The 25,226-nt window shown below is 36.4% G+C and overlaps 1 protein-coding gene across 1 annotated transcript in view; it reads left to right on the top strand.

The window, feature by feature from the left end:
* ACAD11 (acyl-CoA dehydrogenase family member 11) overlaps positions 1 to 25,226 on the top strand; it is a 122,068-nt gene that overhangs the window by 1,276 nt on the left and 95,566 nt on the right. Inside the window, exons 2-5 of the mRNA XM_077130136.1 lie at positions 930 to 1,029; positions 23,224 to 23,349; positions 23,963 to 24,124; positions 24,881 to 25,045. Of these exons, the coding sequence (XP_076986251.1) occupies positions 930 to 1,029; positions 23,224 to 23,349; positions 23,963 to 24,124; positions 24,881 to 25,045 (553 nt within the window). The remainder of the gene's footprint in view (positions 1 to 929; positions 1,030 to 23,223; positions 23,350 to 23,962; positions 24,125 to 24,880; positions 25,046 to 25,226) is intronic.

The raw sequence follows: 25,226 nt of genomic DNA, 5'->3' as shown, positions 1-25,226 counted from the left end.
TCAAACTCCAACTGTTCCACTTGCTGTGGTAATCTGGGCAAGTTATTTTACCTTTGAGCTCAAGCTTCACTTTGATAAAATATGATAGTTGTGTCCCTCCCCCAGGTTTGTTGGAGAGCTGTTTAACTGAAAGACACTTAATACTGAATTAACTTGGATGCCAAATAAACCAGAATCACACTGCATAAATGAAATTAACTGTGCATTAATATTGCTTCCAGAAATGTTATGTAAGCTTGATTTAATATATGTATGTATGGAAGTACGTATCCCATAGAGAATAGGTGTTCATTTTTGGACCCATGAAAAAGTTTATACTAGCTTTGGTAGCTGGAATGTATTTCCTTAGTCCATATGGGAATGTCTCCCCACCTGATAGAGAAAGCTGGTGCCCTGGGTTCTGTGAGTTACCTGGGGCACTGCTATACTTTCCCAGCCGGGATACCCACTCTGGGACCTCGCTTATCAGAACTCCCATTGTAGAGAGGTATAGTGGGGCGCTGGCCTTGGCAACACTTTGGGGGAGGGGGGGATGTTATCTGCTCCAAGAGCAGAGAATGAGGCACTAACCCAGCTCTTCCAGCAAACTTTAATTAATTTTTTACTAATCACCTACAATTCCTTCTCCCAGACTTTATTTCCTTGGATCTAGGCCTTGTTCTAGGGACACTTCTGATAAAACTCATGTTTTGTAGGGTTTGGAGTCATCTCTTCTACCTGTATGGGTTATAGATCCTCCAGCTGCAGTATGTTGCTACCTGCTTTAATGTCATTTGGAAACTCCTCCAGGGAGTGGCTAATAGCACCCCTCTTGGTTTTCCAGCGTTGAGATGGATATTTTCATTTCATGTTTACTCTGACATTTCAGTAGGATTTAGGGAGAAAGAAAATATATCTTTGTAATTGACCTTTTCTCTACTCTTATTCAGATTAGGACAGTCCAATCCAACCTTTTATCTCCAGAAGGGCTCGCGAGCATATGTACTCAGGAAAAAACCACCGGGTCCCCTTCTTCCTGGAGCACACAAGGTATGGTATACAAAAACAGATGCAGAGGCAGTTATAAATTCTTTGGTGTCAAAGAAATGCTTTTTTTTTATTTTTTAAATTATTTTCTTAATTAGAGAAGTTATAAGTTTACTGAAATATCATGTAAAAAATACAGCATTCCCATATACCGCCCCCCCCCCCCCCGTTATTGTTCTAGTTTGCTAGCTGCCAGAATGCAATATACCAGAAACGGAATGGCTTTTAAAAGGGAAATTTGATAAGTTGCTAGTTTACAGTTCTAAGGCCGAGAAAATGTCCCAATTAAACAAGTCTGTAGAAATGTCCAATCTAAGGCATCCAGGGAAAGATACCTTAGTTCAAGAAAGCAGATGAAGTTCAGGCCTGTGAAGTTCACAGAAAGAAACTGTGTTCTCTCTCAAGTGGAAGGGCACATGGCGAACACAGTCACGGTTTCTCTCTGTCATCTGGAAAGGCACATGGTGAACACAGAGTTCCTCTCACATCTGGAAAGGCACATGGTGAGCATGGCATCATCTGCTAGCTTCTTCTCCTGGCTTCCTGTTTCATGAATCACGCTGGGAGGCATTTTCCTTCTTCTTCTCCAAAGGTCGCTAGCTGGTGGACTCTGCTTCTCATGGCTATGTCATTCTGCTCTGCTCTCTCTGAATCTCCTTTATTTTCCAAAATGTTTCCTCTTTTATAGGACTCCAGAAACTTATCAAGACTAACCCAAATGAGTGGAGACATGTCGTCACCTAATCCAGTTTAACAACCACTCTTGATTAAATCACATATCCAGGGAGATGATCTGATTACAGTTTCAAACATACAGTATTGAATAGGGATTGTTCTACCTTTATGAAATGGAATTTTTGATTAAAACATGGCTTTTCTAGGGTCCCTACATCCTTTCAAACCAGCACAGTTATTAACACTTTGCATTGATGTGGTACCATTGTTACAGTTCATGGAAATATTATTATTATACTATTAACAATAGTTCCTAGTTTACAGTTAGGTGTTTTTATCCCCTACGTACCACCCCATTATTAACACCTTACATTAATATGGTACCTTTGTTATAATTCATGAAAGAACATTTTTATACTTGTACTATTAATTATAGTACATTGTTTATAATAGGTTTCACTGTGTTGTACAGTTCTATGTTTTATCTTTTCATTTCTATTTTAGTAACGTATATGACCTTAAAGTTCCCCTCTTACCACATGAAAATATATAATTCAGTGCAATTAATTACACATTGTTGTGTTTCCATCACCAAAATCATTTCTAAAATGTTACAATGTTTTGTAACATTAGAAGTCCTAGACAAATTGAGCATTAACTTCCCATGCCCTCCCCTTAACCCAGACCCTGGTAATCTATATTCTAGATTCTAACTCTTTGAGTTTGCTTGTTCTAATTATTTCATACAGATGAGATCAAACAATGTTTGTCCTTTTGTGTCTAGCTTATTTCACTCAATAGAATGTCTTCAAGGTTCATCCATGCTGGCCCATGAACCAGAACTTCATTTCTTTTTAATGCTGAATAATATTCCACTGAAGGTATATACCACATTTTGATTATCTATTCATTGGTAGATGGACACGTAGGTTGCTTCCATTTTTGGCAATTGTGATTAATGTGGCTAAAAACATTGGTATGCAAATATCTGTCCAAGTCCCTGCTTTCAATTCTTTTGGGTATATACAAAGTACAAGGATTGCCAGGTTATATGGTAATTCTACACTCACCTTTCTGAGCAACTGCCAAACTATCTTTTATAGCAGCTGCACCATTTTACATTCCCACTAGCAATACATGAGTGTTCCTGTTTTTCCACTTGGCAGCTTTGTCAAAAATCAGTTGGCCATATATGTAAGGGCCTATTTCGGAACTCTTCAATTTGATTCCTTAGGTATATATATCCTTATGCTAGTGAGTACTATGTTGTTTTTACTATTGTAGCTTTGTGATAAGCTTTAAAATCAGGAAATGTGAGTCCTCAAACTCTGATCTTCTTTTTCAAGATGTGTTTGAATATCCAAGTCCCTTTACCCTGCTATAGAAAATTTGATAATTGACTTTTCCATTTCTGTTAAAAAAGGCTCTTAAATTTTTTCTTGGCATGACATTGGATCTATAAATCATTTTGGGTAGAGAAGATATCTTAATAATATTTAGTCTTCCAATCCATGAGGATGGAATGTCCTTACATTTATTTAGCTCTTCTTTGATTTCCTTTGGCAAAGTTTTTTGTTTTGTTTGCCCTTATCCACCCCCCTGTTGTTTATTCATTTTTGTCATTATTTTCTTATTCATCTGTCCACACACTGGATACACGTAGTGTCAGTCAAGGTTTTCAAAATCACATAGTCACACTGTAAAAGCTATATAGTTATACAGTCATCTTCAAGAATCATGGCTACGGGATTACAGTTCAGGAGTTTCAGGTATTTCCTTCTAGATATTCTAATACACTAAAAACTTAAAAGGGATATCCATATAATGTGTAAGAATAACCTCCAGAGTAACCTCTGGACTCTATTTGAAATCTCTCAGCCACTGTAACTTTGTTTCATTTCTCTTCCTCATTTTGGTCAAGAAGTCTTTCTCACTCCCATAATTCCAGGGCCAGGTTCATCCCAAGAGTTCTGTCCCATGTTGCCAGGGAGATTTACACCCCTGGGAGTCATGTCCCACATAATGGGAAGGACAGTGAGTTTGTCTAACTTGTTTGACTAACTTGTATAAACCAATAAGGTCTCACTCCCTTTTTCAGAGTTCCATGTAATTATGGAATTCGAATAAATTGACCATATGTTCTAGTTTGCTAGCTGCTGGAATGCAATATACCAGAAACAAAACAGTTTTTAAAAGGGGGACTTATGCAAGTCTATAGTTCTAAGGCCGTGAAAATGTCCCAACTAAAGCAAGGCTATAGAAATGTCCAATCTAATGCATCCAGGGAAAGATACCTTGATTCAAGAAGGTCGATGATGTTCAGGGTTTCCTTCTCAACTGGAAATGTGTCTGCTAGCTTTCTCTCCGGGCTTCTTGTTTCATGAAGCTCCCCCAGGGGCATTTTCCTTCTTCATCTCCAAAGGTCTCTGGCTGTGGGGGTTCTGTTCATTTTTATGGCTGTCTCATCCTTCTCAAGCTTTTGCCAAAATGCTTCCTCTTTTAAAGGATTCTAGTAAACTAATTAAAGCCCACCTGGAATGGATGGAGTTACATCTTCCTCTAATGAAAGGTTAATATCCACAGGTATCTCCATGGAGATAACCTAATCAAATTTCCAACCTACATTATTGTATAGGGATTAAAACAAGCAGTTGCTCCCGCAAGATCGATTAGGATTAAAAATGGCTTTTCTGGGGCACATAAATCCTTTAAAACCAGCATATCATTCAAGTTAAATTAGGTAGTGTGCTACCAAAAATATAAATTTTGTACCAAATAAACATCTCTTCCTTTGGTCTTGCACAGAAGTTGAAATTTAAAGCACAGTGAAAAAACGTTTACCTTTTTGTCTGATATACTTTAGCCCTAACCAGATCAGCTTCATTCGTATCTCTGACTGAAGTCTGCTCACTTTTTCAGCTATTTGAACAATTACTGTATGGGGTAATGCTGACTTGCATAGCTATCAAACTCTAGCTCCGAGTCTCAGGTGTCACACAAACACCTGAAGTTCCAGGAAACGACCAAGTTATACACACAGAGTTCAGTATCTCAGAATTTAGAAATAACCCTTACAATTTAGAAATAAATGTGGCTGCTATAAGAGCTTGCAATCTAAGAACCTTTATAATAAGCCTTTCCCTGATAACGTATGCTCTCAGATTCAATGCTCAGTGTTTGCACATTATAGTTGGTCCATGTTAGTTAAGCATTATAATATTTGTCTTTTAGTTTCTGGCTTATTTCACTCTACGCACTGTCCTCAAGGTTCATTCACTTAGTTGCATGACTCACAACTTCATTCCTTCTTGCAGTGGCTGAGTAGTCCATTGTATGTATACACCACAGTTCACCTTTCTGCTTATCAATCAATGTACCCTTAAGCCACCTCCATCTATTGTAAATTGTGAATACTGCTGCCATAAACACTGGTGTACAGATGTCCATTCATGTCTCTGCTCTCAGTTCTTCCTGTATATACCTAATTATGGGGTTGCAGGATCATATGGCAACCCTATACTTAGCCTTCTGTGAAACCACTACTCTGCCCTCCAGAGGGGCTGCACCATTCTACTTCCCTATCAACAGTGAGTAGGTACCTCTCTCTCTCTTCACATTTTCTCCAGCATTAGTATCTTTCTGTTTTATTGTTTTTAACATTTTTATTCACGTACCATGTAATCCATCCTAAGTAACAATCAATGGTTCCTAATATAATCACATAGTTATGCATTTACCTCCATAATCTATATGAGGACATTTCCATTGCCTCCATAAAGAAAGAAGAGGGAAAAAAAAGAAAACAATATTAAAAAATAATATAAAATAAAAATGAGAAACAGTACCACCACCGCCAAGAATCCCTTACCTCTCCCTTCTATGTATATACAATGTTGTATGACCATCAGATAAGTGTTGTGCTATCCTGTGCTGGGTCTTTACAGTCAGTCCTGTTGAACATTCTGTACTCTTTCAATATCAAATGCCTATCTCTACTCTCTTTATACCTGCTATACCCTGTGTTCTCTACTTTTGCTCTCAAAGTTCACTCATTAATGTTAGTTCATATCAGTGAGACTGAACAGTATTTGTCTTTTTGTTTCTGACTAATTTCACGCAGCATAGCATCCTCAAGGTTCATCCACATTATTATATGCTTCGTGACTTTATTCAGTCTTATAGCTGCATAATATTCCATCTTATATATGTACCACATCTTATATATATTTAGCCACTTGTTTATTATGTATTTCATCTCTTGACAATGGTGAATAATGCCACTATAAACATTGGTGGACAAATGTCCTTTTGTGTCCTTGCCTTCAGTTCCTTTGAGTATATCCCAATAATAGGATTGCTGGATCATATGGCAATTCTATACTTAGCTTCCTGAGGAACTGCCAAATTGCCTTCTAAAGTGGTTGCACCATTCTACATTCCTACCAACAGTGAATAAGTATGCATCTTTCTCCACATCCTCTCCAGCACTTGTAGTTTTCTAGCTTCTTTGTTTGTTTGGTTTTTTGTTTGTTTGTTTGTTTGATAATGGCCATTCTCGTGGGTGTGAGATATCTCATTGTGATTTTGATGTGCATTTCCCTAATAGCCAGTGAAGATGAGCATCTTTTCAGATGTTTTTGAGCCATTTGTACATCCTCTTTGATAAAGTATCAGTCCTTGCCTTTTGCCCATGTTTTAATAGAGGTGTTAGTCTTTTTGTTGTTGAGTTGTAGAATCATTTTCTATATTCTGGCTATTAAACCCTTATCTGAAATGTGGTTTCCAAATATTGTCTCCCATTGCATAGACTGTCTTTTTATTATCCTGAAAAAGTCTTTTGATGCAAAAAATGTTCATTTTGAAGAGATCCCATTTATCTAGTTCTTCTTCCGTTGCTCGTGCTTTGGGTATAAGGTCTGGAAAACCACCTCCTGTCATAAGATTTTAAAGATATTTCCCTACATTTTTTGGTAAAAGTTTTATGTTCTAAGCTCTAATGTTTAGGTCTTTGATCCATTTTGAGTTAATTTTTGTATAAAATATGAGATAGGGCTCCTGTTTCATTCTTTTGTATGTAGATATCCAGTTCTCTGAGCACCATTTATTGAAAAGGCTGCTCTGTCCCAGCTGAGTTGATTTGACTACCTTTTCACAGATCAACTGTCCGTCTTGCATGAACTACTTCAAAGGTATGATTCTTGTACAAAAGTGTTTAAGTTCAGGGTATAGGGGGAAAATTGCTATTGCATGCTATGAACTATGTTTAATAGGAAAACAACCAACAGTACTACAGCAACACCATGGGTAAATAATGGGAGGAAGGACAAGAGTTAAGGAGAAGTTTAGATTTCCTATTTGGTGAGAGTGTGTTTATTGGTTATCTTTCACTTGGGAACAATGAAATGATAAAAAAATGAGAGTGTTCATGGACTGTGGACTTTGGGCATTATACATGATGCCTAATGAATGCAGGTGGCTGAAGGATGCTCTGCCTGAGAAGTTGATTGGTGAATGATGGTATACATATGATCGAATATTGTGCTGCTATGAAAAGGAACAAAGTTGTGAGGCATGCAACATTGTGAATGAACCTGTAGGACATTTGATGAGGCAAAATAAGCCAGCAACGAAAGAGTAATTATAGTATGGTCTCATTTAGGAAATGCTTATAAGAAAACAGGGGCCTAGATTGTAAGCTCTTATAGCAGTCACATTTAGTCCGGAGTGGTAATTATTATTTCTGGATTTTGAGAGCCTGTTTCATATATGTATAACCTGGTATTTAGAGATAAAAATGAAGCTGATCAGGTCAGCATTAAGGTAATTCAGAATACAGGGGTAAGGAAGACATTGTCTATATTTTAGAACTGCACCTACTCTTTGAGACCAAAGGAAGAAAGGTTTATTTTGTACAGAACCTAAATTTTCTGTAGCATATAATCTAACTCAACCTGTCTGGATAGCTCATTTAAACAATCGAACCACAGGGAGCCTAGAATATATTACGCAGATAATAAAAAAGTATTGGCAAAGTCCCTGGAGGGGTGGAAGAAAAAATATGAAACTATTAAACTTTGCCACCAGGGAACCCCCTGATATTGTGTTAAACACTAGGGACACCCAAATCAATAGGCTAAGCCCTTGATCTTGAGGCTTACTATTGTGAAGCTTGTGTATGTAGTGGAGAAGCTTAGCCTACCTATAGGTATGCCTAAGAGTTACTTCTGGAGGACCTCTTTTGTTGCTCAGATGTGGCCTCACTCTAACCCAACTCTGCAAGTGAAACTGCTGCCCTTCCCCCAACATGGGACATGACATCCAGGAGTGAAAGTCTCCCTGGCAGCATGGGAGATGACTCCCAGGGATGAGTCTGGCCCTGGCACCATGGGATCAACAATGCCATCCTAACTGAAAGGGAGAAAAAAGGGTGAAATAAGTAAGGTATCAGTGGCTGAGAGAGTTCAAGTAGAGTCAAAAGGCTACTCTGGAGCTCATGCTTATACAAGCTTCAGTTAGACATTGCTACCTATCATAACTTGCTAAACCCCAACCAAAACCATTTCTAAAGAATACCTTGGGCAATATATAAGATTCTACAAAGTTTCCATGCACTAGGGTAACTTTCCAGAAACCTACAATCTCCAGGTGGGTCCCTGGACCAGATAAATCCTGAAATTCAGAGGGACCAGCCTCTCCAGAACATCAGTTGGTTCCATCCCCCATTCCATATCATCAACAGCCCCTTCCAACATGAAAAAGTTAGAATGGGCATGGCCCAAATACCCCTAAAGAATGGGAGAAAGATCACAGTTGGTGATGGAGATATACAGAGAAGGTAGGGTTTAACACATGAGTATGGTTGCTGAATCATTATACTGATATTTCTTTTAGTCTCCAGTATCTTAGAGCAGCTAGAAGTAAAAACCTAAAAATGTGGAATTGTAACCCATACCAAACTCTGAAGTCTGTTCTATAACTAATTGTGTTGTGCATTGAAATTTATTGCTTTTTTGTGTATATGTCATTTTTCACAAAAAAGAAAAAGAAAGTTGATAATAAAAAACATATTTATTCCTTCTAGCCTCCAATGTTCTGCAGCAGCTAGAAGGAAAAATCTGAGATGATGGTATAGTAGCCCATGACAAACTCTGGAATCTGTCCTGTAGCTCCTTGTTGAAGAGAACTTTGAAAACTATTGCTTTTTTTTTCTTTGGTTTGTATGAATGTTATGTTATACAATAAAAAAAGCTTAAAAAAATCAAGTGTCTGTAGATGAGAGGATCTATTTCTGAATACTCATATGATTACATTGTTCACTATATCTTATCTTTATGCCAATACCAAGCTGTTTTGACTGCTGTAGCTTTGTAATATACTTTAAAATCAGGTAATGTGAGATCTCTTCATTCCTCTTTCTCTAAATATTTCACTATTCAGGGCATGTTGCCTTTCCAAATAACTTTAGTAATTGGGTTCTCTATTTCTGCAAAGTAAATTGTTGGGATTTTAATTAGTATTTGCATTGAATCTATAAATCAATTTGGTAGAATTGACATTTTTACTATATTTAGTCTTCCAATCCATGAACATGCTATGTCCTTACATTTATTTAGGACTTCTTTGATTTCTTTTAGCAATTTCTTGGCAGTTTTCTATGTGTAGGTCTTTTGTGGCCGTGGTTAAATTTATTCCTAAATATTTAATTCCTTTGGTTGATATTATAAATGGAATTTTTCTTGATTTCCTCCTGCGATTGCTCATTGCTATATAGAAACAGTACTGATTTGTGAGTGTTGATCTTATACCCAACCACTTTGCTGTACTCATTTATTAGCTCTAGTAGCTTTGTTGTAGATTTTGGGGGGATTTTCTACATATAGGACCATGTCATCTGCAAACAGCGAAGGTTTTCCTTCTTTCCTTCCAATTTGGATGCCTTTTATTTCTTTTTCTTGACTAATTGCTCTTGCTAGAACTTCCAGCACAATGTTGAAAAACAATGGTGACAGTAGGCATCCTTGTCTTGTTCCTAATCTTAGAGGGAAAGCATTGAGTATGATGTTAGCTGTGAGTTTTTCATGTATTCACTTTATCATGTTGAGGACGTTCCCTTCTATTCCTATCCTTTGAAGTGTTTTCATCAAGAAAGGATTTTGAATTTTGTCAGATGCCTTTTCTTTATCAATTGAGATGATCATGTGTTTTTTCCATGTTGATTTATTATGTGGTATATTTCGTTAATTGATTTTCTTGTGTAGAGCCAGCCTTGCATATTTGGTATAAAGCCCACTTGGTTATGCTATATAATTCTTTTAATGTGTTGCTGGATTCAATTTGTGAGTATTTTGTTGAGAATTTTTGCACCATATTCATTAAAGAAATTTGTCTGTAATTTTCTTTCTTGTAGTTTCTTTGACTTTTAGATTAGAGTAATGTTGGCTTCAATAGAATGAGTTAGGTTTCCCTCCTCTTCAATTTCCTTGAAGATTTTGAGCAGGATTGGTACTAATTATTTTTTTTTAATTGAGAAATCTTCACACACATACATTCTATACATGGTGTACAATCAGTGGCTCACAATATTATCAGATAGTCATGTATTCATCACCATGATCATTTTTTAGAACATTTGCATCACTTCAGAAAAAGAAATTATAAAAAAAAGAACTCATACATCCCATACCCTTGCCCCTCCCTCTCATTGATCACTAGTATTTTAATCTACCCGATTTTTTACCCCCTACCCCCTTATTATTTATTTATTTTTTATCCATAATTTTTTTTCTCCTCTGTCCATACCCTGGATATAAGGAGCATCAGACACAAGATTTTCACAATCACACAGTCACATTGTAAACATTATATCTTTATATAATCATCTTCAAGAATCTAAGCTACTGAAAGACAGCTCGAAAGTTTCAGGTACTTCCTTCTAGACATTCCAATACACCATAAACTAAAAAAGGATATCAATTTAATGCATAAGAATAAACTCTAGGATAACCTTTTGACTCTGTTTGAAATCTCTCAGTGACTGAAACTTTATTTAGTCTCATTTCTCTCTTCCTCTTTTTGGTTAAGAAGGCTTTCTCAATCCCTTGATGCCAGGTCCAGCTCATCCCAGATTTCTGTCCCACACTGCCAGGGAGATTTACACTCCTAGGAGTCATATCCCGTGTAGGAGGAAGGGCAGTGAGTTCACCTGCTGAGAAGGCCTAGAGAGAGAGAGGCCACATCTGAGCAACAGAAGAGGTTTCCTGGGGGTGACTCTCCTGCCTGATTTTAAGTAAGCTTAGCCTATCCATTGCAGGAATAAGATCAAGTACTCAGCCTATTGGTTTGGTTCTACCAATTCTTTTTGAATAGTAGAATTCACATTTGAAGCCATCTGCTCCTGACTTTTCTTTCTGGGAGCTTTTTGGTGACTGATTCAATCCCTTTAACTTGTGATTGGTTTGTTCAGGTTGTCTGTTTCTTCGAGTCCATGTTGGTTTTTCATGCTTTTCTAGGAAGTTGTCCATTTCAACTGTGTTGTCTTCCCTTTCCTTTCCTTCTCATCCCTTTCTCTTCCCTCCCTACCGCTCCCCTCCCCTCCTCTCCCCTTCCTGTCAGCCTAGCTAAGGGTCCATTCTCAAAGAACCAACTTCTGATTCTGTTGATTCTCTCTATTGTTTTCATGTTCTCAAGTTCATTTATTTCTGCTGTAATCTTTTTTAATTCTTTCTTTATGTTTGTTTTGGTGTTAGTTTACTATTCTTTCTCTACTTCCTCCAGGTGAACAATTAATTTCTTCATTTTTGCTCTTTCTTTTTTTTTAATGTAGGTATTTAAGGCAATAAATTTCCCTCTCAGCACTGTTTGTTCTGCATCTCATATGTTTTGATATGTTATGTTTTCATTTTCATTTGCCTTGTGATATTTACTGATTTCTCTCATAATTTCTTCCTTAACTCACTGGTTGTTAAGAGTGTGTTATCTCCATAAATTTGTGAATTTTCCAGTCTTCTGTCTGTTATTGACTTCCAACTTCATTCCATTATGATCCAAGAAAGTGCTTTGCGTAATTTCAATCTTTTTAGATTTATCAAGTCTAGCTTTGTCACTCAACATGTGGTCTATCCTGGAGAAGGATCCATGAGTACTTTAGAAAAATGTGTATTCTGCTATTTTGGGGTATAATGCTCTGTAAATGTCTGTTAAGTCTGGTTCATTTATCATACTATTCAAAATCTCTTTACATATTGATCATCTGTTTAGGTATTCTATCCATTTGATGAGAGTGGTGTATTGAAGTTTCCAGCTGTATTGTAGAGGTGTCTACTTCTCTCTTCAGTGTTGTGCCTCATGTATTTTGGGAAACTGTGGCTGGGTGCATAAATATTTATGCAGGTTATGTCTTCTTGATGAATTGTCCCTTTTATTAATACATGCTGTCCTTCTTTTAATTGTTTTACATTTGATGTCTAATTTGTCTGATATTAGTATAGCTATCCCTGTCTTTTCTGCTTGTTGTTTGCATGCGATTTCTTTTTTCCAGCATTTCACTTTCAACCTATTTTTGTCCTTGAGTCTAAAGCGCGTCTCTTGTAGACAGCATATAGATGGTCCTGTTTTTTAATACATTCTGCCAGTCTATGTCTTTTGATTGGGAAGTTTAATTCATCAATATTTAATATTATTACTGTAAAGGCAGTACCTTCTTCTACCATTTTGTCTTTTTTACTTTATATGTCATATCTTTTCCTCTTCTCTCCCCCCTTCTCTCTCTCCCTGCCCTTCTCTCTCTCTTTCTCTCTGTCTCTCTCTCTCCCTATCCCCCCTTATCGTTACTGATAATTTTCATCCAGCATTCTTCTCTAAACTCTCTTTCTTGTATTTTCTTATCTATCTGTAGTGCTCCCTTTAGTATTTTTTTGTAGAGCAGGTCTCTTAGTCACACAACTCTCTCAGTGTGTGTTTGTCTGTATATATTTTAAACTCTCCTTCATTTTTGAAGGACAGTTTTTCCAGGTTTAGAATTCTTGGTTGACATTTTTTCTCTTTCAGTATCTTAAATATATCATACCACTTATTTCTCTTGCTGCTTTCAGAATTCTCTCTTTGTCTTTGACATTTGTCAATCTGATTAGTAAGTGTCTTGGAGGAGGTCTATTTAGAACTACTTTGTTTGGTATACGTTGCGCTTCTTGGATCTGTAATTTTATTTCTTTCATAAGAGATGGGAAATTTTCAGTGATTATTCCCTCCATTATTCTTTCTTCCCCTTTTCCCTTCTCTTCTTCTGAGACACCCATAACCTGTATATTCACACACTTCGTGTTGTCATTCAGTTACCTGAGACCCTGCTCATATTTTTCCATTCTTTTCCCTATCCGTTCTTTTGTGTATAGGATTTAAGATGTCCTGTCTTCTAGTTCACTAATCCTTTCTTCTGCCTCTTCAAATCTACTGTTGTATGTCTCCATTGTGTTTTTCATCTCTTCTATTGTGTGTTTCACTCCCATAAGTTCAAAGTTTTGAGCTCCTCTTTATGGCTGCCTAGTGTCTTCTTTATATCCTTCATCTCTTTTGCTATATTTTCCCTCAACTTTTTAATTTGATGTAGCATCTCTGTTTGAACATCTTTAATTAGTTGTTTCAGGTCTGTATCTTTTTTTAAAGTGTTAGTTTGTTCCTTTGACTGGGCCATATTTTCCTTTTTCCTAGTATGAGTTGTAATTTTTTGTTGATGTCAAGGCATCTGATTTCCTTGATTTGTTTATTCTGGAGGTCATTTTCACTCTTTTATCTAGGGTTTCTTGTTGGTTGACCTTGTTCTCTATCTGTTCTTTGGCATCCAGTTCAATTTATTCTAGACCTCTAACACAGTTTCTTAACTGATCAGAATTTTTCAGCTCTTGTTTTTCTGGTCCTTGCCCTGTCTATATAGAAACTTTTTTGTGAGGAGGGTCTTTCCAGATATGATTGACCCCATCATTTCCCCAGACCAGACAGGCCTAGGTCTCAGGAGGAGATATAATCAATTTTCCCTGAAGATGAGACCCAGTAGGTATCAGACTTTCCTGTGAGGCCTCTAGACTCTTGCTTTTCCTGTCCTGCCCAGCCTTATCAGCCCAGCTCCCTACTGGTACAGAGTGGTGCAGTGCTTTTAATTCTCAGCAGACCCTGTGCCTGCCAGGGGCATGGTTGAGACAAAGGCTGAGGTAGAAGCCAAGCTTAAGTTGTTTTTGTTTTCCAGCCCCTGGGATCTGAATTCTCTGAGTGAGGACCACCACTTGAGCTGTGCCCCATACAATCCCTTTTCTTGAGGAAAATACATCCATGAGGGATTTATTTCCTTTACTTGACTGTTTCTTTCTCTCTTAGACCTATCTTAATTATGCCCTTGCCTGGGTCAGTGCTGTCAGTTAAAAATGTTTGGCAAAATTTTGTAGTTTTCCATGTGTTAATCCTTTACATTCTTGGTTAAATTTATTCCTAGATATTTTATTCTGTTAGCTGGTTTTGTAAATTACATTTTTTCTTTATTTTTCTCCTCAGAGTGCTCATTACTAGTGTATAGAAACAGTTACTGATTTTTGTGGGTTGATCTTGTACTCCATCACTTTGCTGAACTTCTTTATTAGCTCTCATATCCTTGTTGTAGATTTTTCAGGACTTTCCATGTATAGGATCATGTCATCTACAAATAGGGCAAGTTTTACCTCTCCCTTTCCAGTTTGGGGCCTTTTATTTCTTTTTCTTACCTAACTGCTCTGGCTAGAACTTCTAGTACAATGTTGAATAACAGTGGTGACAGTGGTCATCACAGTGGTGACAGTTCTTAGAGGGAAAGTTTTCAGACTTTTACCATTAAGTAGGATGTTTCTTGTGAGCTTTTCATATGTATCCTTTTTCATGTTGAGGAGGTATCCTTCTAATCCCAGTGTTTTAAGTGTTTTTATCAAGAAGGGGTGCTTTATTTTGTCAAATGCCCTTTCTGCATCAAACGAGATGCTATCATTTGTTTTTTTTCCCCCTTCACTCCATTAATGTGGTGTATTACATTGATTTCCTTATATTGAACCACCCTTGCATACTTGGGATAAAACCCACTTTATCATCATGTACAATTATTTTAATATGCTGTTGGTTTCCATTTGCTTATATCGTGTTGAGAACTTTTGCAGCTATATTCATAAGGGAAATTGATCTATAATTTTCTTGTAGTATCTTTGTCTGACTTTGGTATTAGGGTGTTGGGCTCATAGAATGAGTAAGATAGTATTCTGTACTGTTCAATTTTTTGAAAGATTTTGAGCAGGGTTAGTCTTAATTCGTCTTGGAATGTTTGGTACAGTTCCCTTCTGAAGCCGTGTAAGTCTTAAGATTTTCTTTGTTGGAAGTTTTTTGATGACTGATTGAATAGCTTTACTTGTAATTAGTCTCCTGAGATCTTCTATTTCTTCTAGAGTCAGTGTAGGTGTTCATTGTGTTTCTAGAAATTTGTCCATTTCATCCAGGTAGTCTGATTTGTTGGCATTCAGTTGTTCATAGTATCCTCTTTTGATTCTTTTTATTGCTGATTTTATTTGTTTGAGTCTTCTCTCTTTTTTCTCTGTCAGTCTAGTTAAGGGCTTGTTAATTTCATTGATCTTTTCAAAGAACCAACTTTTGGTTTTGTTAATTATCTCTATTGTTTTTTTAGTCCCTATTTCATTTATTTCTGCGCTCATTTATGTTATTTCTTTCCTTCTGCCTACTTTGGGGTGAGTTTGCTGTTTTTTTTCTGTGCAGTTAGGTCTTTGATTTGGGCTCTTTCTTCTTTTTTAATGTATACAGTTAAGGATATAAATTTCCCTCTCAGCACTGCTTTCACTACATCCCATAAATTTTGATATGTTGTGTTCGCATTTTCATTTGTCTCAGGATCTTTACTGATTTTAATTGTTTTTAAAATAATTGTTATTTCTTAGTAATGTGTAATTTAAATTCCATATATTTGTGATTTTCCAGTTCTCTGCCTGTTATTGATACCCAGCTTCATTCCATTATGGTCAGAAAAGATGTTTTATATAATTTCAATCTTTTAAAAGGTATTGAAAAAAATTTTGTTGAAACTTGTTTTGGCACTCAACATGTAGTCTATCCTGTAGAACAATCCATATGTACTTGAAAAGAATGTATATTATACTGTTTTGGGGTACAGTGTTCTATATATATCTGTTAGGACTAGTTCATTTATCAAATTAAAAGTTCTCTGTTTCCTTATTGATCCTCAGTCTAGATGTTCTATCTATTGACAAAAGTAGTGTATTGATGGCTCCAACAATTCTTTTAGTGGTATTTATTTCTCCCTTCATTTTTGCCAGGTTTTGCATCATGTATTATTGAAACACTGTGATTAGGTACATAAATATTTATGGTTGTTATTTTTTCTTGGAGGGTTGACCCTTTTTATTAACATATAGTATAGTTTTTTTGTTTCCCATAGACTTTTTTTTTTTGTATGCTGTATGACAGGGGTCGCACTTCATTCTTTTTCCAAGTGATTATCCCCTTATTGCATCACCATTTGTTGAATTTTTGTTTGGTTGGTTTTCTGTTTATTTTTGCTTGTTTGTTTGGGAAGTACATGGACCAGGAATCGAACCTGGGTCTCCTGCATGGTCGGTGAGAATTCTACCATTGAACTACCCTTGCACTCCACCATAGACTTTTTTTTCACATAGGCAGGCACTGGGACTCTCAAGTCTGTATTTCTGATTTTAGTATAGTTACCCCAGCTCTTTTTTGATTACTATTTACATGGAACATCTTTGCATCCATTCATTTTCAACCTATTTGTGTATTTAGGTCTAAGGTGAATCTTTTGCTAACATATAGTTGGATCATGCTTTTTTTATCCATCCTGCGAAGGTGTTTCTTTTGATTGGGGTGCTTGATCCATTAACATTCAATGTTATTACTGTAGAGGCAGTACTTACTTAAGCCATTTTATTCTTTGGTCATGTCTTTATATATTATATCTTTTTGTGGGGAAGGTGTCTCTCTTTTCCTTTATTGCAACATCTTTTTCTGTATATTTGATCTTTTGTGATGTATCTGTCTGATCCCTATCTCATTTCTATTTGTGTAAATTTTTAAAATACTTTCTTTTGATTATCCCTGGGCTTGTATTACCCAACCTACGTCTATGATCTCCTAATTTGAAAAGACACCAACTTAGCTTCAGTAGCATATGCATTCTCTGCTCCCATATTTCTCTGTTTCCCACTTCATATTGGTTTTATTCCACAATACCTGTTTATATTTTGCATGTCCATTGTGAGAAAATACGCCTTTTTCTTTTTCAATTGTATCCTGACTTTTATCAGAATTACAGAGTTGTATATTGAGAATATGACAGTATTGAGTTTTGCATTTATCCTTTCAGTAACCTTTGCTGAAGATCTTCATTTCTTCACACTACTCCATGCTACTGTCTTCTGTCTTGCCCTTTCAACCTGCAGAATTTCCTTTAGTAATTCTCATATGGTAGGTCTTTTGTTTCCAAACTCTCTGTTTTTGTTTAACTGTAAATATTTTCAACTGTCCCTCATTTTTGAAGGGCAGTTTTGCCAGAAACAGAATTTTTGGCTGGCAGTTTTTCTCTTTCCTCATCTTAAATATATCATACCACTGACTTCTCACCTCCATGGTTTCTGCTGGGAAATTGGAACTTATTGAGGATCCCTTGTACATAATGAATCACTTCTCTCTTGCTGCTTTTGGAATTCTCTGTTTAACTTTGGCATTTGATATTCTGATTAGTATGTATTTCCTGAAGGTCTATTAGGATTTATTCTGTTTGGAGTTTGTTACGCTTCTTGGACATGTAAGTTTAGGCTTTTCGTAAGACTTAGGAAAGTTTCAGTCATTATTTCCTCAAATATTCTTTCTGCTCCTTTTCCCTCCTCTTCTCCTTCTGGTACACCCATATTGTGTGTTTTTGTGCTGTCACTCAAATCCCTGAGGCCCTGCTCAATTTTTTCTACTCTTTTCTCTATCTGTTCTTCTGATTTCAATTGTCCTTTCTTCTGGTTCATTGATTCTTTCTTTTGTCTGTTTAAATCTGCTGTTGTACACTTATAGTGTATTTTTAATCTCCATTATGGTGCTCTCCATTCCCATAATTTGTATTGTTTCTTTTTAAACTTTCAAAATCTTCTTTATGTTCACATATTGTCATCTTAAGATCTTTTCACTTTATATCCATATTTTCTTTCTTCCTCTTGAAGTGATTTAGAAGATTTGTTTGAACTTCTTTGATTCATTGTTCCAAATTCTGTGTCTTCTCTGAAGTTTTCATTTGTTTCCTTGACTCAACCGTATCTTCCTTCTTCTTAATATGGCTTGTAATTTTTTGCTGGGCATCTGATTATTTTCGTGAGTTAACTCTGAAAGTCAGTTTCTCCCTCTTGTCTAGGGTTTTATTGTAGATTGGCTTTGTGTTAAGACTTTTCTTTGGCACTGAGTCCAACTTTTTCTGGACTTTTAGGGTAGTCTTTGTTTAACTGTTCATATTTTATCAGCTGTTCTTCACATGATTCTTGCTGTGGATATTTGGTACATTTTAAGATTGTAGTTTTTGTGCAGTTGTTTCACTTCCAAGAAAAAGCTTCCTTTCCTCTGTTCCTTCTCCTGGAATCTTGACATGTCCTGTTTGTTGGTGAGAATTTTATTCCCAGGTTCTATAATTTGTTTAAATTCTCTCTCTCATTTAGTGTCTCCTTTTCCTTACACTTTTCAGTTCTGGGACCTGTCATACCTTATAGCTGTTCAGTTTCCCTCACCCCCTTTTTTTTTCAGTGAGGCTTTTCTGCTTCTAGTTTCTTCGCTGTTAAATTATCCTGCCCCAAGGACCCAAATAGGATCAATCCAGAAAGTTGCCAATCCAGAAAAGTCCCTTTTGTATTTAGGTGGTATAGCAAACAGAGACTGAATTGAGTATGTGCACCTCTTGCCAGCAATTCTCCTGCCATCTCTTTCTCTTTTTTTTCTTTTCCCTTCTGGGGGCCATTTTGTATGTAGCACTCCTCAGCCACTTGTGTTACACCGTGGGTTACTATGACCTGGGTCCCTGTGCCTAGATATGTGCAGAGCTCTAACTCACTGTAGTGAGTGGCTCTGTAGTCTGCACCACTCTGGAAGAACCCGGACTGTGCTGCCTCTGTGGGGCTCCCACGCTGCGTATGGCCAAGTGAGGGGGTAGGGTCTGGACTGGCAAGTCTGGGTCAGGAATCTCCTACCTGATCTTGGAGACTATTTTTCTTTCTATTCAATTCAGCATTTGTCAAGACTTCTTCCAGTTTCTATTGTCCTCCAGAGTTCCAAGCAAGAGGGATGTGTCCTTTTTTTAGATTTTAAAGGGCGACTTTTCTAGGGAATGTTTTAAATTGCCATGTTGATGATATCACAAATAAATGCTTTGTATACACAGAAAACAACTTAAGTTACTTTGAAAAATCATCTCATAGTTACTAAATAGTAGACAATACATTTCATTTCTTAGATTAAAATTTCACTGAAATTGTACCCCTTTCTGTTTTTAAAAAGAATTTGGGGTTGATATCTAAGGCCAGCTCTAGTGTTATTAATATTGAGCAATAGATTCCTTCTTGTGTAATTGGCTAGAAGTATAGTCAACAAGTGAATATTTTCAGTGCTGCTCATTTATGGGTATTTTGTACTTTGGTTGTGTATTTTAATTATGTGCAATAAGCACATTATTGTATGTTATAGTAATATTTTCTCACTGAAAGCCTTTGCATTTGATATGATTATTCTTTGATCCTTTAGTGGTGGAAAATAGCTTTGAATAAGTATTCTATAGTATTCTCTAAATATTTGGTTTATCAGGGAGAATTATAAAAGATTTTTGTTAAAAATTGGGTTTCTCTGTTTTTATAAATCAGGTGTATTCTGTGAAATTTTAGAGACGAGAATAGGAGAAGAGAGCAATAAAATACAAGAGAACATTAAAAGCACTACGCATATTTAAGATATTTTTATGATCATGTATATTATCAGGTACTTTCTAGGCCCAGTTTACTAGGGAAGGACCTGTAAGGTGTGGGCTTAATATCACAATGAGAAAGAATACAGAATCTGACTTAAACCTTTCCTTCTGTTCTTTGATACCTTTTACTTTCTGTGCCCCATCATATTCCCAGAAACGTGAAATGAGTTGGATACTTCAGACTGAAAAAATTGAGTAACTTTTTTTTCCCTCATTTATAATACTTTTTATTAGAGAAGTTGTAGGTTTACAGAAGTCATGCATAAAGTACATAAAATACAGAGTTCCCATATTCTACCCTATTTATTAACACCTTGCATTTGTGACATTTGTTATAATTCATGAAAGAACATTTTTATAGTTGTACTCTTAACTATAATTTTATCATTAATTAAAGTCCAATGTTTACGATAGGGTTCCCTCTTTGTATTGTACAGTCCTATGTTGTTGGGTTCTTAAAAAATTATTATTCTAGTAACATATAAACAACCTAAAATCTCCCCCTTTAACTACGTTCACACATAGAATTCAGTGCCGTTAATTTCCTTTACAATGTTGTGCTACCATCAACAACATTCATTACCAAAACTTTACAATCAACCCAAATAGAAATTCTTTGTACGACTCAAGCATTATCTCCCTATTCCCTACCCCAACCAGGACCCTGGTAACCTGTATTCTATATGGGAACTCTGTATTTTGTGTATTTTATGCATGACTTTTCTGTAAACCTACAACTTCTGTAATAAGAAAAGAAATCAATTGGCCATAGATTTGAGGCTCTATTTCTGAACTCTCAATTCTATTTCATTGATGTACATATTTTTCCCTATGCCAGTACCATGCATGCTGTTTTGACTACTAGTTTTTAATAAGTTTTAAAGTCAGGAAGTGTGAGTCCTCAAAAAAAAGTTGGGTAACTGTTATTAAATTTCAATATGGTATGGCTGCGGCAGAATCCCTCTGTATGCCCCAATAAATAGCTCTTTTTGGCTCTATCTGTGATAACATCCTACCAGAACTCATTAATACATAGCGTAATGCCCTCAGTGCAAGTATAGCTCCAAAAATCTGGAGTGCTTTGTTTTAACTCCCGTTCTGCAATCCACTTATACATAGCCTTCCCTTCCTACTTTTCATGTCTTCCCAACAGGAGGGTGGTTCTAAACACTTCTGGCCATGGCTATTGACGCTAATGGCTGTTCTCACCTCTGATATGGGTTTAACCACTTCCCAGCTCCAATTGTTGTAGCAGAGGCTGCTTTATTCCTTGCTGTCAATGTGAGGTGTATAGCTTTCCCTCCTTAGGCATGACCAGTCATTGTTAGAGTCTGGGGCAAGATGACTTTGCATACAGGTAAATCCTTCCAGCCCGGACGGCAGCACTGCTCTGCTGTAAGCTCTGCTCTCAGGTCCTCAGTGATAAGCCTACACATCTGTTTTGGTTGAAGAGGCCATTTTTTTCTCTCTATCTTACTTGGGCTCCTGCTTCAATACCAATTTGTCTCTAGCTATTTCCTTTTGCAATAATTATCTTGAGTTCTATAGCAGCCCTAGGCCCCAAGAAGCCTCCCCACATCCTGGCCTTGGAAGCTAATGCCTCCTTTGATCTCTTCCAGAAGGAGAGGGTGCTTTGCTCTTCCCACCAGCACCTACTTGCCTCCCATAGTACCTCCAAAATTAAAGCTTTATCTTCCACATTATTTGAACTATTTCCATTCTCACTGTCCAGATATCTCTGTTTCTCATCAGTTTCCCTTTACAGAGCTGAGGTGGAAGCACTGGGCCTACACTACCACATGCCAACAATCACCAAGAACACTTTACACCAGGGTTGAGCTTTCTACCCACCACTTTCACCCACTTATTTACATTCCCTACCTGCCCCCTGTAGGCATTTGAATTTGTGAATTTTTTAGATCTATATGCTTTTTCTTTTTGAGTGACAGGGTTGGACAATGTTGGACATAGATATGTACTTTTTTAGAATACCTGTTAGAAATTATCAGAAACCCATATACCTAGTTACTTGATCTAAATTCATGGCTAATTGCTCTGCTTCAGTTTTCACTTGCCTAATTTGAAAAACCTTGTATCTCTTTAAACCTTATGTCTTTTTCTTCTATTTATCTAATTCTTCCAAAGGCCTAGTATTCCTAACATCTACTTGAATTATATATCATTAGAATAAACTATTGTTTCTGCCCTAGGATCACTATCTATTCCAGAAATTAGGTCTGGAAATGGAAATCCCTTCAAAGCCAGCCTCCTAAGTCTTTTCACTATAGCAACTCTATTAATATATGTTAAGATATTTTATTCGAGGATAAGTTAGTGAAAAGAGTTTACATTTTGAGTCAACAGATTTAGCTCAAATTTTGGATCCAGAATTTTTAGTTATGGATCCTTAACTACTCATGTAATCATTCTGAACTCAGTTTTCTCATTTGTGAAATGGGGATCGTGGCAGAGGAGAGAAAAATATAATCTAGAGAATATCCAACTTCAGACTAAGTCCCATGCATGATGTTGAGGTCATTGAGATAATGTCTGGATCTGGTCCTTAGCCTTACAGGCAAGGGTCTTGGCTTTGTCAGCCCTTTCAGAAATAACTGGTTTCCTGGGCACATATACTAATCAGGCTAATTCTAAACTGATGTACAAACTAGAGTGCTGGTTTTGAAATTTGTGAAGTTTACAAAGCTGACAACACTTAAATTGCAACAGAGTCCTTATAAAACAAATCTTTTCACCTTATCACTGCTAAACAGTTCTGTGTATCCCTTTCCTGTTTGTACATCGTCTATCCAAGTTCAACAATTACTACTTGATGTGAAAATAGCATAGATTGGGAGATGTTAAGACATTTTAAAAATGAGTTTTGAAACATAATTAATGTCTATTAATATATTTACAATAGCATAAATTTTAGGCCTCCTATGAGCAAAGAAGCTGAGGACAGATCACTTATCTGTGGTTTGGAGACACAGTTTCTAGAAAGGAGCCAGCTTATAGACTGAGAGCTACTGAATGTACTCTGGGTGCTGAGGAAGCTCTTACAACCTTGGTACTTTCTTTCTTAGCTCTAGCTGACTGTGACTGAAAAGTAGAATAAATACTTGCCTGAGTCCCTTGGGAAGTATGAGGGAGAGAGAGAGAGTCAGTAAGGAGGAAACTGCTGGGAACAAAAGAATATTTTATTATAACATCTGTGAAATATTGCGGTCAGGGATACTGCCTTCACAGTACTAGAGCCAGGATTAATGCACATTGAGGAACCTGGCAAAATCATTGTAGAGTACTGGCCTAATTTATAATCTTAATGATTGAACTAAGACTGCTTTTTAGAAATTATTACCGTTATCCTCTGGATTATTTATTGTTATTGTTTTAAAGTTTATTATTAGCTTTAATGTGAACTCGCAAGTAGTTATTGCATTTCTATGTTTCTGATTCTTTTAATCTTCTATCATCCTATTTAGATTGATAGAGAATTTAAAGTCCAGAAAGCCTTATTTTCAGTTGGATTCCCTGTTCCCAAGCCTTTATTATACTGCAGTGATTCTTCTGTTATTGGAACAGAATTTTATGTGATGAAACATGTGCAGGTAATTTAATGCTAAATCTTATGTTATTGTTGTTTTTATTTATAATTATGAAGTTAAATGTTGCTAAATAATAGAATTACTTATTCAGCATTTTAGGTTCTTTTTAAATTTCTTTGCAAGGGTTTAAACTTTCTTATTACATTCAGCCCACACCTTGTGGAAGGGTTGGAGTAGACTAAGAACTAGAATCAGGGCATATGGATTTATTCTTGAATTTTCCTCTAGGTGTCAGTAAACAGCTATTCGTAATGGCAGTGACCCAGTTGTCCTGATGGCAGGGTGGAACATCTCCAAACAGAAAATCGTGCCATTAAGAACAATATATTCAAATCATTCTTACATTTTAAAAATTAACTTTAGACTAGTTTTTGGCCTTTAAGTTCTTCTTGCCATATCATTGTATTTTCCCTTTGGTGTATGTTCTCTTATATTAACATGTTTTCAAATCAATGTTTTTGTAGTATATTCTACTAAGAATTGGTTTTTGTTAAAGAACTGGTATGCTGATCTTTTTCACACCTTATAGGAAGTAGGGCATGATGACACAGAAGTGAATTTCTATAAGAAGCTTTATTATTTTGAAAAAATGTTATTTACTGATCTGTTTCCCTAGGGTCGAATCTTCCGTGATTTCACAATTCCTGGAAGTAGCCCAGCAGAACGCTCAGCCATATATGTGGCCTTAATAGAAACCTTGGCTCAATTACATTCCATGAATATACAGTCACTGCAGCTGGAAGGATATGGTAAAGGAAAGGGGTACTGCAAAAGACAGGTAATGCATCCATGAAAAAAGTCCCTTTTCTCAAGTTTTTAGAAATAATATACATCATTAGTCAAAACATAAACCTACTATACTATAGAGTTTTTTGAAACACTGACTATGAATTTTAATATCTGCCTTCAGATTGGCTTGTTTTTAGCATAAAATACATTTAAAATGTTTTTCAGTTAAATCTTTGTTTCGCAAATGCTTCTGTTGCAATCAGAATGCAATCAAAAGCTAGTTTTATAATTAAAGGACACTTAAGTGGAACATCTTTGGACTTCTCAATACTTGTACTACATTAATAATACTCTATGAGTAGAAAGAAAGAGTATTAAAATGAAAAGTAAAAGTCCCCCTTCTTCTTCCAGCCACCATATTTGTTTTACAGGGATTATCTCGTTCTTGTATACCCCTTCCAGAAACTTGCTATGCCTTTTTATTTGTATATGTGTGTGTTTGTTTTTCCACTCTTTTTTTCTTCTTCCACAAAATAGTTGCAGAATAAATATTAGAACCCATGTCTCCTGATGCCCAAGCCAGTATTTTTTTCCTCCTAATAAGATGGACAAGTAAAATGGAAGGGAGACTTAAATGTTAAAGTGTTTTAGGCTGATATGTTTGTCACAAGTATCACAGGCATTCATCTTGAGCATTTAGGTATAAAACCAAATTTTATGTAATTGTCATTTATTTTGTTTTAGAATTGCTGACTTTTACACTTCATATTTGGCTCCATCTTTTTTCTTGTTTATATATCTTTAGGTATCAACTTGGACAAAGCAATATCATGCTGCAGCTCATCAGGACATCCCTGCCATGAACCAGCTATCTGACTGGCTAATGAAACACTTACCAGATAATGACAACGAAGAATGTTTGATTCATGGAGATTTCAAACTAGATAACATAGTTTTCCACCCTAATGAGGTATTGTAAGCTGTCTTTACATCACACTGAGTCCATCTGAACTGGGACACAGATACCGGGTGGACAGTCCTCCCAAGCATTGAAGGAGGCCACCCCATCCCCCTCCTTCCCCTGTAGCTGGGGCTGCCTTCACCACTGAGGACTTTTATAAGTGAGTCCTGCAGATTTTCTGGCATAGTTA

Source organism: Tamandua tetradactyla, chromosome 15, assembly GCF_023851605.1.
Source record: "Tamandua tetradactyla isolate mTamTet1 chromosome 15, mTamTet1.pri, whole genome shotgun sequence".
Classification (NCBI taxonomy): Eukaryota; Metazoa; Chordata; class Mammalia; order Pilosa; family Myrmecophagidae; genus Tamandua; species Tamandua tetradactyla.
This window is presented reverse-complemented; position numbering and strand designations above follow the sequence as displayed.